Below are 15849 nucleotides of genomic sequence, written 5' to 3'. Positions count from 1 at the left end.
CCTGGCATGCAACCCAAGACTTGAGTTATTTCTGAAATTTCCATTTAATATTTTCAGACCATACTTGACCACCGATAACTGCTGAAAGTGACCCGTAGGTTGCATAAAGTCCCGTGTGTAGTTTTAGTACCTGCAATTGTACAATGAGGTGGACACCGTTTGGCTCCTGAGAAGGACACCCAGTCTTGAAAGCTTTGCTCATGCCCGCGAGGTCACCACTGCATGCTGGGCAGAGTGGCCCTGGAGGCCACTGCACACCACCTAGAATAGAAACCCAAAATGCAGAGTGTAGAATCAGCTCAGCCTATTGTACAAACTGCCCACAAAGCTGAGCCCCAAGGAGTCGCCTGTGGTGGAGGTGAGAGAGAACTCAGCTGAAAACCATCTGGAGACTTTTCAGTGGTGCATCCTTAGCCCTCCTGGTACTCTGCTCTGTCATAGCTGCCTTTTCACAGTCAGAGCAGTACTGGGAGTGGCACCTTGGTCTGGCTTAGGAGTCCTGCAGGCCTCTGTGTTCCTTCCTGCTTGTTGACTCGGGGAGAATGCGACCACCTATTTATCTTAAGTTGATATGTGCCCCCAGAATTGCACATGGTGGCCTCGTTTAGCTCAGTTGATCTCTTCAGTGTTTGTCTTTCATCATTCTTCATCTTTAGTTCTTTCTTCCTCTGTGAGGTTCACTAGAACATTGTTTTCAAACAACAGGCTAAGCATCCATTTATGCTTTCTACACTCTTCCCCTGCTATTGCTTGATAAATTGGGGCATTGTGTGGGTTTTTCCTCTTTTTCCACTACTGTCTACCTTCTGCATTTATAATCACATACACACTCCTCTATTACATAAAAATAAAGCAGTTCTTTAGACATTTATCTCATCAGACACACTCCCAACATGTTATGTAAATGGGATAACCAGCCAGGTAGACTAATATTTTTAAGTCAACATAATATTACAAAATATTTGTGTTAATGATTATAACTAAGTAGTCCCAAAGAATGCAAAATGAAAAGGATACATCAACCTCACTAGTGACTGTAGATATTAAAGTTACCAACAAAATATTAGCAAGCAGAATCCAGCCATGAAACAGAATCAGAAAATCCTATGAATAGATGAGGCTTGCTCATGACAACAGCATTTAATTACCAGGAAGGACATCGATCAGAAGCATTTCTTACACCTACCAAAGAGCAGACAAATCCTTGCGATTAACTCATAGATGCCGGAAAGGTATCTGATAAGGTTTACCAGTGACTTCCAAAAGGTACTCTTTTAAAAAATATACTTAAATATGGTGGCTAGGTGTGGTGGCTCACCCCTGTAATCCTAGCTACTCAGGAGGCAGAGATTTGGAGAATTGCAAAAAGTCCATAAGACCCCATCTTGACCAATGGCTGGATGTGGTGGCATGCATCTGTCACCCCTGTTACACAGAGAAGCACAAAAAGGAGGATCACAGTGCAAGTTAGCCTGGACATAAGGCAAAACCCTGTCTCAAAAATAACCAACACCAAAAGGGCTGTTAGAGTGACCCTAGTGATACAGAAACTGCCTAGCAAGCCTGAGGTCCTGAGTTCACTCCCCAGTACAGGAAAAAGTTATAAGTATAATATTGTTTATTTCCCTAGAATCAACCAGCTGTGAAATTCTTCTAATTGAAAGTAATGAAATTATTTCAGTTAAAGGTACCAGGCAGGAATATTTACCCTCACCAATGTTTAATGTGTTCTTGGACAGAGTGCAAGCAAACTAAGTGACTGGAGTAAGAACTAGAAAATGCAAGTCAAAAAAATTACATGCCCTTTTCTAATAATAGAACTCCACCCCTTAAAAAACCTAAAAGACATTTGTTTCTCAACTCAAATTAATAAGCAAATTTCTTATTGTGGCTGAATATAAGAAATACTGTAATAATCAATAGCTATTCCCTTTGCTCATATAAGAATCTAGAAGTGGAAATGAAAGTACTCCTTGGTAATAAAGATAAAAATATATGTACAGCTTAGACTACATGCAACAAGAGCACTAGAAAACAGAGTAAAGCAAAATATGGAAATCTTATTAAAGATTTAAAAAAATTAAAGATCTGCTATAATTTTAGATAAGGCAATACTAAGATGTTACTTCTCTGAAAATTGGTGTAGAATTTTAATAAAATCGTAATTAGAACTCTGAAAAACTTTTCTGTCAAACATTTGATAAAATAATCCTAATTGTGACATTATAATAAACATCTAGCTATAGCCATGAAAAGTTTCAGAACGCACGATGATGTCTGCTCTTTGCCCTGAAATAAAAACACTGTACCCAAGTCATTAGCTGTAACAGCTCTGGGCACTTGCTGTGCCCATGTGCCATTGTTACCACTACCACGAGGTAGGTGCAAACATTACCTCCATTTCATTTCACAGAGGCACGAGAAGTTGAGAAATCCTCAGACTCTCACGTAGTGAGTGGTACAAACAGAAATCAGCATCTATACCTCCAAGCATAAAACTGACTTTGCCGAGAAAGAGAATGGAGGGTAGCAAAAGACTGAAGGACTCACGACTGGGTTCCAATGTGGTATTTGAAGATGAACCACAAACACAGGCCGGAGATAACTACACATCAGAAACGCGAAGCCCGCACAAGTGACATTTCGTCTCAAGGAAACAATGTATGCCTCCACAAATACACGAAATTCAGTTCCATTTGTACTAAAGGCTTAAAATGTTTTGAAAAACTTTTCATTTGCTTAATCACAATAGAATGAACTTTACAATCAGAATATGAACTCTGGAAGCTGGAAAGACAGCTATATTTAACTTACCTTATAAACTTTAAAAATTTAAATAACAGAAAGGCAAAGTCAGTACACAAATAGTGGACAATATCTATAATCCAGGTGACAAATAAAATGGTAGCATTTGAAATTGATGAAGAGTTCTTCCGAATTGGTCAGAAAAGACAAGTAACCAATGGAAAATCCAAAGACCACAGGAATAGCTCAGACAGACAAGAACCAAAGCCTGAGATGCTGGGGAAACTGATCTTTCATTCAGTTTTGGAACAGATTACTTAGGAATGCACTCAGTGTTGTTTTCCCTTGGTGAAAAGGTGAGCCTATAGCCTAAACTCTCCACAGCCATGGGGACACAGGGTTGGGGCTGCTCAGAGGTGCATGAGATCATGCCAAGATTGGGGAGCCTCTCAGATCTCAGGTGAGCTCCATCTCCACCCCAGAGGACACAGCCAGACTCATGTTTGAGGCAGAAATCGCATCTTTGCAGTTTCCTCTGGCTTTATTGTTACATCAGTCATGGCGTGCCACCTTCATGACAAGAATCACTCATTCATTCAGCAAACACTGGGGGAGCATCTGTTATAACCCAGAGGCCACCACTACAGATGTTACAAAGGTAATTAAAGTACCGTGAACAGTCTTAAATCAGTCAATTTGCCAATGTAAATGAAATGGAGAAATCCTAGGAAGACACAAATTATTCCTGTTCATTAGTGGAGGAATAAGTAACCTGACACCCATAGATACAATAACTTGAATTAATATTTTAAAAATGCTACATGTAGGAAACTTAAGGCCCAAATGACTTCACTGATCAACTCTACCAAACATTTGAGAAAGAAAAAATATCAATTCTACTCAAACTTACAAGGTCTGAAAATATCAGAAATTTAATCCCCAAATTCATCTACTAATGCACTGGGAGGTGGGCCCAGGGGCAGTGAGTGGGATTAGGTGAGTTCTTAAGGTCAGGGTCCCATGTGGCTTTGTAAGGAGGGACCCGAACACCACTGCACTGTCTCCCTGTGATGCCCTGCAGCAAGTCACAATGCAACAAGGAGACTCTGACCAGGTGGCAAGTACCGGGGGCTTGCCTGGGTTTCCCAGCTTCCAGAACCATGAGCCACATAAACTTCTGTCCTCTATAAATCACCCAGTCTTGGGTATTTTGTTATAGCTACAGAAAAGGAACCAAGAGGAGGAAGAAATATGTCTCAAGTCCATTTCTTAGGCCCATAGTACCCTGACATGAAAACCCAACAAAGATATTACCAGAAAATAAAACCACACACACATGTCCCTCCTCAACACAAATCCTCAGCAAAGTATGACTAGGTTAAACCCAGCAACATTTAAAAGGGATGTTACACCATGGCTGGATACAGTTTATCCCAGGAATGCAAGGTTTCCATTTAACCTCTGGAGATCAGTGTAATTGACCAGCTAGACAAACCATAAAAAGCAAAGAACAGAATCATCTCAATAAATGTATAAAAAACAAAAATCCAGTACATACTCACTATAAAAGTTCCGAACAGCTAGGAGTGAACTCTTCACATCTTCAACTTGAGAAAGTCATCCTCAAAAGACATTTCCTGCCACTGTAGGAAATGGTAGAGCTTGGCACCTTTGCTTATGGTGGGCAGCCATGCAGGACCATGCATCCCCCGGCCATGGTCACTGCCATGCCTCCAGAGAGTGCTGGGGCAGTAAAAAACAAAAAGCTTCAAGGGGGAAGAGAAGAAGAGAACAATCCACAGAACACATGACTATGAAGAAATCCCTAAGGAACCTACAAAGAAAGAAAAAATCCTGTCAAGACAAATAAATTCAGCAGTGTCAGAAAATAAATTCAAGATGCCCAAATTGATTTTATGTCTGTGTATTAGCAATAAACAATGGAATATTGAAATTGAAACTTATATGTACAAAACGTTAAGACTTATTAAATACATGGGGATAAATTTAACAAACTATGGTAAGAACTGTGTGTTGAAAACTATAAAACATTCCAGAGAAAGATCGAAGGTCCTTTTTTTTTTTTTGAGGGGTTTACATCTTAGTGAGGGGAACAGGTGGTTTATAAGATAAATAAGTACAACATATTGTCTCAGATAATGGTTAGGTCTCGGGAAATAAATCAGAGAAGGGTGTTATGGAAATTGAAGGTACAGTTATTAATTTCTCAGTAAATGGCATTGAAGGATATAGAGGACCTTCGTGGACACTTGAGATAAAACCTAAAAGAAATGAAAGCTGTAGAACATCCCAGAGCAGCAGCAGCAGCAGGAGTACAAAGGCCTGGCACACATGTGCGCCTGGCCCTCTGGGGAAGCTGTAGAGACAGCTGTGGCTGGAGCGAAGCGGGAGGGGACCAGATGTGAGCTGAGCACTGAGAGAGAAAGGGCCAGGGTTTTCCTGCTGGTGTCAGAACCGTGGCCGTGACCTCTGGTGGGATGGACTACTGGGGGAGAGTTTCCAGCAGGGAGCGAGGTGGTGACTCGTACATTGAAAAGATGTCAAGTACCAAAATACCACTGAGGGAGATTCGGTGCCCCTGGAGCAAAGAGAGCCTGGGGAAGTGACTGGAAGGCCACTGTGTATGTCAAGAAAAAGTGCCCTGCTACTGACAAGGGTGGTGGCCACAGGGAAGAGAGAGTCATTCCGAATGTTTCCGCAGTCAGCCAGCTATGTTTTCTGGCCAACTAGATGTAAGGTGTATACAACAGAGAGAAAAGAAAACCACTGCAGGAACCAGGTGGCTCCCACCTGCAGAGAAGCAGAAGCTGGGGGGCAAGGGATGGAAGAGAAGGGCTGAGTTATATACAGTCCTACTGGTTATCCAGGTAGAGCTGGGAGGAGGCAGTTGGATGTACAGTCAGAGGGTCGTCAGGCCCCGGTCAGGTGTCTTGGCAAGAGATGCAAATGTCAGAATCCATGAGGCTAGATCATGTCACCTAAAATGACTTTCACTACACAAGAGATCCAAATGTTAATCCCAAGTCACCCTTGTGCTCAGGGGAAGACCGAGAGGGAGGTGGGAGGACGCAGGTGGTGTGTGCTGGGGCTGAGTAACGGGAGTAAAATGTGGTAGGAGTTTATGAAAGAATGGAAGAGAAATCAGAGCATAGAAAATACTTTCCAGGGACAGGGCTGGATTGTGTTCTAACAACCAAATCCACACTGACCACACCATGGGTAGTGAGGACCAAGTGGACGTAGGAAGAGGGAAACAGAAACTAAGTTCCCAATGAAGCACTGCTTTACTCACAAAGGGTCAAACTTGAGAAAAGTGCATTAGGCTTCCTGAGGAGGGAGGAAGGGTGTGTTTGCACGTCAGCAGTGGAGCACAAGTGTCAGAACATTTTTGGAAAGCAAAATCTGTTTAATTTTTTTTAATTTGTTCATCATTGCTCCCCCCCTTAGATGGTTGTTATGTAAGGTTTTTTTTAAGAGCACATACACATCAGTAAAGACACCTAGATGGAGGTCTTTGTTACAGCATCATCTACAGTCACAGCTGAGGGAAAACACGTACCATTGGTCTCCTGAGTCTGTTTCCAGATCTGAAAACTTGCCTATATGATAAAAATTTACTTGTATCCCCAAAGCAACACTCACAGCACATTAGCAGTCATTCTGTGGAATAGCAAGGTTTCTCGTGCTCCTGCTCCCAGCTAAGGTAGGACAAGGCAATGTTCTGCTCTCAGTTCGGCTCCCGTCTTCTGCAAATGGTCTTCCCAGAAGACCTTTGTTCTTGCACTCTGATGTGGAAGAATCCAAGCTGAACTCGTGGGCGCAAATGGGGTTTATTAAATGTTAGGGAAGGGAAATACTAAAGGAAGCATGGTGGCCGCAGGTGGAGTCTACCAACAGAGAGAGCGTGCGTCTCTTCTCCAGGTGCTTTTAAAACCTACTCTAACCACGGGAAGGGCAGATCCAGAAGATTCCCATCCAGTAATGAACAAGTGGGGAGGGGCATGGGCGATTCCCAGCCAGGTGAGGGTGGTCTTAGCCATCCCTGGGCAACCTATACATGAATCCCAAACTTTTCCTACTTCTACACTGCCTCAGTCCTGTAAATGACTCCTTCATGTTGTCTACTGAGCTACCGTTTTTGCATGCTTGTGTTTGTTGGTTAGCTCACTGCTTATCCCCAGACAAATGTTTAGAAGACCATGATGCTCCTGGCAGAGAAAATACAAGGGAGTGTCATGTCCACTTCATTCAGGCTGTTACAGCCCTGTTAACCAGGAGTTCAGTGTTAATGGGTCAGCTGTGTATAGTCAACAAGCTGTCTTTACACAGAAACATCAAACAAGATTCTGTATTAATCAGTTGACAAAAACGTGACCACAAAGGTTTGACTGAACCTAGTCCTGTGTTTCCTCTAGGTTTAGCTTGCTGTTCATGGTGACTTTGTGGCACATTGTCACCAAGAATAACAAGACTGTCACCCTTTAGTAAGGACTGAGTAAATTAATGCATATGAAGGTGATTAAAGTATTATGAAATCTTTAAACGTCACTAATCCAAGCGAACCCAGCACCTCGAAGTCATTTCCTTAAGGTCTTGTTGCATGAGAAAGCTAGGTGCAGAGATGTGTTTTGTGATGTCACTGTCATGTCTCCCTGTGTCCCATGTGTTTGAGCATGTATGGAGTAGTACACATAGGCTGACAAAGAAGGCTCTTAGGGTGGGTATAGGGTTGGTGCAGACATGGCTCCACTGGCTGTGTGTAAACAATACCCTGCTGTGTATCACAAATTGTTCCTTTAATGTCAACAGGTGAGGCTATGATTTTATCAACATCAAAGTCACTGTTAGCCATCAGGTTTCCTAACTCCTTGCCTGAACCCTATGTCACAATGACAGGTGAACTATGAAAAAATTAGCAGAAAAGGTGGGAGTGAGTCCTCTATATACTGACTTATAGGGAGATCTATGGTGAAAGAAACAAGTTGCAGAATAATTTGTAAAATGCGACTATTTTAATAACAACTCTACTTACTGTGTACTTCTAATTATGAGAATGAAAGACACTTTTTGTGAACTACGAAAAAATTAGCAGAAAAGATGGAAGTCTTATAGGAAAAGCTATTTGTTTTCTTCTTTTTTCTGTTGATTTGTTTCAGCAAATACAATAAAGATTCTTTTACTGAAATTTTTTAAGATACCATAAAATTTGAAAAAACTTCAATTAACCAAACATTGTTCAACTAACAAAGGTGCCTCCACTTGAATAGATCTAAGCTGGTTTGATGTTCCTTATTTTTATTAGCAAATCTTGAAAATGTCACTAGCTTGGCCTCTGGGTTGTTACATGCAATACTTTAAAATTCTTTGTTTTCCTTTTTTCTTTAGGCGTCATTAAAAGCCATCAGATACGAAATATCTCCCGATAAAGAATATGCACTTTTTTCCTACAACGTGGAACCCGTGAGTACCTCCCTTTGACATCTGCAAATGAATCGCTTCTCTATTCTGATATCTCATTAAGTAGATTTTCTTTACCCTTCATTCTCTGTGGTCCTTGAGTCCTGAAATATTCTGTGACCTGGGACAGTCTCTTCTGTATGTTATACTGCCACCTAGCAGAAAGGAAAGGAATAAAAACTCCTTGGCAGGGAAAAAAAATCACTCAATTTCAGAGCTGTTTCTTGGGGGTTTCTTGGAGATTTATCATACCCTATCGTTCAGTGTTTTTCCCCTCAAGCAATCCCTTTCATCCTAAGAACAAAATGTACCTGCCAGCTTCTCCCCAAACTAAAATAATGTCTCTTATCTCCTGGTCATCTTGGTGTTCTGGTGAAAGCTGAACTGTCAGTGTCATTATATAAATTAGAGAACTTTACACATATGCCTCCAGAAAATTTTTGCCAGAATTTTCTGTAAAAAGCTCACTCTGGGCTTGAATAGCAGCCAAAAAGTTCCTAAGCCTGGGTCTGTCTGTCTGTCTCTCTCCTCTTCTCATTCTCTTTTCCCTCCCCCTTCTTTATTCCCCTTCAGAAGGTGTTTTCAAAATACCTTTTAAAAGTTTGTTTGCCAGCTGGATTATTTATTGGACATTTCAACTTTATTTCTCCAAATGTAGACTTTTGGGCTGGGGGAGGGACTGGGTTTGAACTCAGGACTTTGTACTTGCAAAGCAGGCACTCTGCCATTAGAGACAGACCTCCAGCCCATTTTGCTCTGGTTATTTTGGAGAAGCGGGGGTGGGGTCTCATGAATTATTTGTCTGGGCTGATGTCAAACCACAGTCCTCCTGATCTCAGCTTCCAAGTAATTAGGCTCAAATGTAGACTTATTAAACTCTATGTTCAGTTTTTCAATTTCCTTGAATGTCTATTATCTAAAAGTTTTCATTTTCTCAATCTAAATTCTTTGAAACAACTGGGCATGCATGTGTGTGTGTGTGTGTGTGTGATTGGGAACAGTTGGCAAACTTGGGGCTGCATTTCCCATACTCAGCCCTAAACTGGCCTATTTAACTTTGAGGTCCTGGTTATGATGTCCATGGGTCCTGGAAACTCCCAAAGCTACATCTCCATCCCTGAGGGAAAGAAATCCTCCACAGATATTTGAAGGACCCCAGACATTCTGTCCCAGGAGCACAGCTGACACCTGAGAGAGTGAAATATGGAAAGGTTCAGGTCATCTTCCTAGAGAATCATTTACAACAGCAGGATTCAGTGCTGTATGAGCACAGAGCATCTGCTCCCAGAAGCCTTTAACACACTGTCCTGCCCTGTCCTCAGAATGGCAGGAGGTCCTCACGACTGCTCCTTTGGAGAGGAGCCCTCACAGGTGTGATTCTGTGGTTTGTGCACGTGGTTCTGTGATGGGACACACCGATTCCCACCCAGTTCTCCTTTTGAAAGGGCCTCTGGGATGCCATCAAAGCCAGTGGACATTCTTCTGCATGTGATCTTTACCACGTGAAACCATGGAAATTAGGATGCCTGACACAACCCTTTCCCACTCAGCAGTATTTGTTGACATTTGGAGTAAGACCAGGTTGGGTTTGTTTTGTCAGTCAAAGGAAAATATAGGAAATTTGGGATGGATTTAGAGAACTATAAAAATGATTAAAGAGCTGAAATGAGAAAAATCTATAGAACCTGATACTTCTGATCTGGATAAAGTAACACTAAACAATTTTGTTGTACTGAGTGATTAATGCATCCATGTTTATGCAGCAAGGATTCTGTTCCTTAGCCTCCGGAGGCAGGCATGTGCAAGGCAAGTAAGATAGATAATAAATCCAGAGTGTCTGAGAAAGGAAGGAGGCCTCCCATTGGATTTAAGGCTAGCAGAGGAAGGAGGTATCTTGAGTTAATCATGGGCTAGGCTTTGGACTTGTGTTTCAGGTGACTTGAACATTGAACAAGCAATTACAAGTAAGAGACTAGAAAAGTGGGTGTGGATGTCAAACAGAACACCCAACATGGGTAAAATCTAAAGGGTGATTATCTTAAAAGGAAAATGGAGTCATGAGTGTGAACAAAGTCACCTGCAGGGAGAAATCTGTGAAATGCATGAAAACAAAGGAAGGTACAGACCATCTTGAGGAACTCCAACAGATACTAAAGATTAGGAAGACAAAAGGATCCCCCATGCAGAGAGTATGAAAAAGGAGACCAGATAGCTGGGAGGAAAAGACAGAGTCTCATTGTGCTGCTAGAAGGAGAGGGGCCTTACCACAGTCCTCTAAGTATTGGGGTGCCCCTTCTGTGTCCTTTAGTCTCTTCCTGGCCTCACCTTATCTTCAGGTGATCTGGCCTTTCTTGTGCCTGGATGATATGGCAGTCCAAGCTGATATGTCCATCCCAGGCCTTTCACATCCCAGAGGATGCTAACACAGGGGGCAGTACTGGAGTGGTCGCCATCAGGACCAACTTATGCCAGGCCCCTTTTTGTCCTTCTCTTGAATCTTATGCAACTTATCTCAGTATTTCTGATTGGGGGACAAGAAAGGAGGCCATTTCTCCCTTGCTTCTGTCTTCCATGGGTGAAGAGTGGTCCAGTGAGTGCAACTCCCCACATACAGAACTCTCTCTTTGTGTTGCATCCAAGTGAGCACAGGGAGGCTCTGAGTGTGAGTCCAGGGCCAGGTGGGAGGCTTTGTCCACAGCATGGGCTGAGGCCGGTGGAAATGGGTGAGGAGCCCTGTAGTGCTAGAGTGGACACAGGTAATAGCTGCCCACACAGCATGGAGTGAGAGAGCTGGGGGACAGGGGGAGGTAAATTAAGGAAAGTGGACACAACTGTGGGGAGGATCTTGAGGAGATGCCAGGCCTACCTCTTCCTTTCATTTGTTCAGAATAGTTGCAATGTGATATTGTTCCCAGCAGCTTGACATATGTAAGTTTCATTTACCCATGTTTACTTTTGTCAGCTACCCAAAGAGAAGGACCAGTCTTTCTACCTGTCTGCCCCACTCCTCAGGTCCTAGCACAGGGCATCCATATTCCTTTGGTGCCAAACAAATGTTTGTGGGACCATCATCTGGCTGAAACTCTTAGGGTCAGATCAAGGTACATGCCAAGTTCTTGAAAATCCATCAAATAAATAAAGTATGTAATGAAAGGAAGAGAACTCACCTATGACAGACCGTAGCCACATTCCATGCTTGTTCTAGAAATGTGGGATTGGGCAAATTAACATGCTACTTCTACTAAACTCTTCTAGTATTGCTCATCCTAAAACTCTGCTGACGTCCTTGAACACTTGTAAATCATCTAAGTTTAACTATGGCAGCCCTATGTTTTTTTGACAGCTTTAAGAGTGTCCTTTATAAAAGTTATTTTTTAAAATCAGTTATTTAGTAGCTTTGACAAAGAGTAAGCCCGAGTAGTTTTCTATTTTTCCAGGTGTAAGGTTATCTGTGGGTCCATAAATAGCATGCCTGGGATGTGGGAATAATAAATAATGTCATGTTTTTATTTATGTGGTACTGGCCTTCTAGGGTGCAAAATGTGTTTATTTCCACCATCTTATTTTTTCCCTCAAAGCATTTTTATTAGCATATACTAGTTGTACAGGGGGTTCATTATGACATTCTGAATGTGCTCACATTGTACATCGATCGGGATTACCCCACCATGCCTCAACTTCCCCCTTCCCCCCTACTTAAAAAGATTACAAAAGGCTTCATTGTTCTATTTCATAGGCGTATATAAAGTATACCAACCATCTTTGCCCTCCTTTGTCCCCTGCATTCACCTTCCCCTCTCACAAGTACCCACCACCTCACAGGACCTATTTTACAGTCCTGTCCTTCCTTTTTAAGTCAAAGGTCAGTGTTCAGAGGGGATTCTCCATGTGTCTGTGCTTTGGTCAGTTCAACCCCCTCTGTTACTCTCCTTTACCTCATATTTGACAAATATGGAAAGATTCCAAAACTCAAACAAGGAGGAAAACAGAATTTTAAAGGAGATATTTTAGCTCATTTAAAATATGCATGTATCTTGTGACTTTCAAAGGGGAAAGAGAAATTATATCTGGAAAACATTCTTCCTTAGAGATTTTTTTCTGAAAAAGCCACTGGAAACTGAAGAATTTGACTGTTATGGGTAAGGAAGTTACTGGGAGTGACTGTTCCTGTAGCCAGTGCAACATCATTCTGTACAAATAACATTTTATCAAAACCTGATGTAAATAAAAGCCCAGTCAGAAGCAGGCACGGGTGGCTCACACCTGTAATCCTAGCTAAAATCAGGAGGATCATGGTTCAAGGTCAGCTCAGGAAAAGAGTTGTCGCTATCTCAACCAATAGCTAGGTGTGATGACACGCACCTGTCATCCCAGTGACAGCAGGAAGCTTAAAATAGGACAGCTGCAGTCCAGGCCAGCCTGGGCACAAAAGCAAAACCCTATCTCCTAAACAGAGCAAAAAGACGTGTGACTCAAGCGGTAGAGCACCTGTCTTGTAACATGAAGCCTTGAGTTCAAACCCCAGTACCACCAAAAAAAAAAAAATATATATATATATATATATGTATATGTATATATACTGGCTTTTTAACTTAACTCAGTGGTTAAGAGAATGGGTTGATGCATGTCAATGATGCTACATAGCAAATCACCCCAACACTCAGTGGCTAAAGCAAACAGCATCCCTTTTCTCGTAGTTTCTGCAGGGCAGACACTGGGACTCAAGTGAGCTGGACCTGTTGACTCGGGATCTGTCTTTTATGAGGCTGCCACCAAATGTCGTCATCGTCTAGGCTGTGGTCCTCTGGAGGGTCAAGTGGGGAAGAGTCTCCCCCAAGCTCCGTTGTGTGGTTGTTTTCAGGACTCAGTTCCCTGAGAGCTGTGGGGTCTTGTAGCTCTTGGCCAGGGAGTGTCCTTGGTACCTTGTCACAGGAGCCTCCCCACAGGACAGCCTAAAACATCGCAGCTTTTCCATTAAAGCCACAAGTGAGAAGTGCCAGCCAAGGGCATCTGTTTTTATGACCTAATGTCAGATGTGACATCCCTCATCTGATCACATTGCATTGGTTAGAAACCAGTCACTAGGTGCAGCCTGACACAAGGGGAGGAGACCACACAAGGCAAGAGACCCTAGGGGGGGGCTCCTGAAGCCATTTCGAAGGCTGCCTCCCCCCATTAGAATCCCATTCAAGGAAGCCAGGCCCTCCTGTTCTCACAGTACCCACTGCCCTCTGCATCTGCTCAGAGAGCCTAACAAGCTCCTTTCTCACGAGGCCCCAAAGTTCTAAGAAGTTAGAGAACCAGGAGGTGTGAGTACAGCCTGGTCTTGAGTGAGCCTGGGTTTGGAGTTAGGAAACCAGATTTTCATCACTCTTCTATGAGCTTGGATGACCTGGGGCCCGAGGACATCAGTTGTTTTGTTCAGAGAAATGGAGATAATGAGTTATTTATTATCAACTCAAGGGTATCATGAAAACCAGGATGGATGCTCACTGACCCGCCTGGGTCTAACCCAGATCTTGATATATAGTGATTCCCTACTTTGATCTCACTGTTCTTAGATTTCCCAGCTTAGAACAAAGATGCTACATCCATCCGCAGAGTGCACTGTGATCTTGCTTCTTTTAGCAACCCAAGTGGACAACTTATTTTTAGAGGTCTAATTACTTCTAAAATCTCAACACTTAACAATAAACTTACATAGACACACTTCCTTTGGTTTGCTAGCTCATTTCTTAAAGGTTTCGTCAGCTTTGTATAAAAAGGAAAGTCTCTGAAGAAATATTGTTATGTCCTTCTTGTCTCCTGTGGTTTGCATATTAATGGTGATGACACTGGTTGAGGGACGTAATCAAATGTCTTCTTATTCTAAGTACAGATGGTGGTCTCCAGAGACATGTTGGGATTCATACCAGGTGTCATTGCTGTCAAGTGTTATTTCTCTCTGGCCACCTCCAGCGCACCCTGCCTGTGGTCATTGGCATTGAAGCTCCAGAAATTGATGTGTGGTCTTGAATGGCCTCAGGCATTTGTCCTTCCTGGGGAGAAAGGAAGTGGCGCTTTTCTGAGTCTCCAGCACTTACAATATTTCCTATGTTGGTTTTTAGCCAAATCAGAGACATTCTGTCATCTCTGTTTTTCTCCAAGGTGGATAACAGATGCAGATGACAGAATAGTAGCGTGAAGGACCCCTCACCTTTGGCCACCTTCAGCAGCTCTTCTGTCTCAAAGGAGAGAGGTGTGAGGGCAGGTGCAGCTTCCTCCTCAGAGGGCAGAGGGTGTGTCTGGCTTCTAGGTCCTTCATTCCACTTTGCAGCTTCATCCTGCTCAGTTCTGAGAGAAGCCTGCTTAAACTGAGCTAAGCATTGCAGAAAGTTGAAGCAATTTTCACATTTGATGAATTTCTACTTTTTTCAGCACGAGTTCATGTAGCTATTTTGCCAAATGAGAGACTGTGAAATTCATAATTGATGAAAAGCTTGAAAAATACCCAGCCATGATCAGGCACATTTGCTGATGTGAGACTGTCTGAATTCCATTCTTCCATGCTCCTGTCTGTGTATATATGAGTTCATTTTAAAGGTAACTTAAGACTTTGCAAACATAATCTGAGAGCTAGCTGTCAATCCCGAATCCACGTTTATGCATTGCATTATAACCATATCACAAATCAATTCACACAATCCTTGATGGACTTGCTTTCCCGCGGCTCTGCTGTTCACTACCCTTCGTCATTAGAGTAGATAAAATCTGCTGGGAGTCGCTAGAGAATGTATTTCTTAATTCCTGTCTACTGGCTACTTTTCCTGCATTGTACACAGGAGCCTTTTCTGGGCTGACTCTAGGAAGCAGCTGAGGCACGTGGTTCCTGCTGGACCAATTGCTCGCACATTTCCAGGATCAGCACTGGTACCAGATTTGCAGGCATTTCTCCTCCATCTGCACTTCCTGCAAAGGCGATCTCGGAAGAGCTGCTTCTTTGGCAAATCTACAGCCTCAGTGGCTGCTCCTGCTTCTGCTCAGCAGCTGCTGCGATGGAAGGGGTTGAAACTAGCTTTCCGTAATTCTCCCTCTTGTGTTAAGAAGATAAATGGCCTACAGAGCCAGAAAGTGTCCTGGATGCCTTGTGGAAGTGTACCATACCCAATCTGTGCTCAGTCATTTACTTCTAGGTCTCAGTGCCAATTTTAAGAACAACTTTTCAATTGCCTTGTAAGCACTCTGATTAATTTTCTGTGTAGTTATTAAGGCCTACTTAGCTATGACTCTGCTGTTAGGTTTTTGAAAATCATCATTAAATTTTTGAAATGTGTGTTTTCACATAGCTCGTAGCTAACCATCAAGAAAATCAAATAATAAGCCCAAATTCTTAGAAAACTACTGAACAGCCCAGCTAACGTCTAAGGAATGTGAGACCACTGATGTGGACTTGTGGTCCTATCAGGGACCTGGTTTGCAGAACAGGATTTCCTCCTGTTCTCTCTCAAAGCTCACCCATGTCTGTTGAGCATGTACTGTCTATTTTTGAAATTATAGGGTTTTGGAGTTTTTTGTTGTGTCAGTGTTTTAATACAAAATTTGTTCAAAAAACAACACAGGATTTTTTTCTTGTTTCATTGTCTGTTT

The 15849-nt window shown here is 42.5% G+C and overlaps 1 protein-coding gene across 6 annotated transcripts in view; it reads left to right on the top strand.

Annotated features, from left to right (window-relative positions):
* Dpp6 (dipeptidyl peptidase like 6) overlaps positions 1 to 15849 on the top strand; it is a 945197-nt gene that overhangs the window by 647873 nt on the left and 281475 nt on the right. For all 6 annotated transcript variants that reach the window (XM_074060144.1, XM_074060158.1, XM_074060135.1 and 3 more), the window contains exon 5: positions 8152 to 8226. In XM_074060144.1, the coding sequence (XP_073916245.1) occupies positions 8152 to 8226 (75 nt within the window). The remainder of the gene's footprint in view (positions 1 to 8151; positions 8227 to 15849) is intronic.

This window comes from Castor canadensis, chromosome 2 (genome assembly GCF_047511655.1).
Source record: "Castor canadensis chromosome 2, mCasCan1.hap1v2, whole genome shotgun sequence".
Taxonomy (NCBI): Eukaryota; Metazoa; Chordata; class Mammalia; order Rodentia; family Castoridae; genus Castor; species Castor canadensis.
This window is presented reverse-complemented; position numbering and strand designations above follow the sequence as displayed.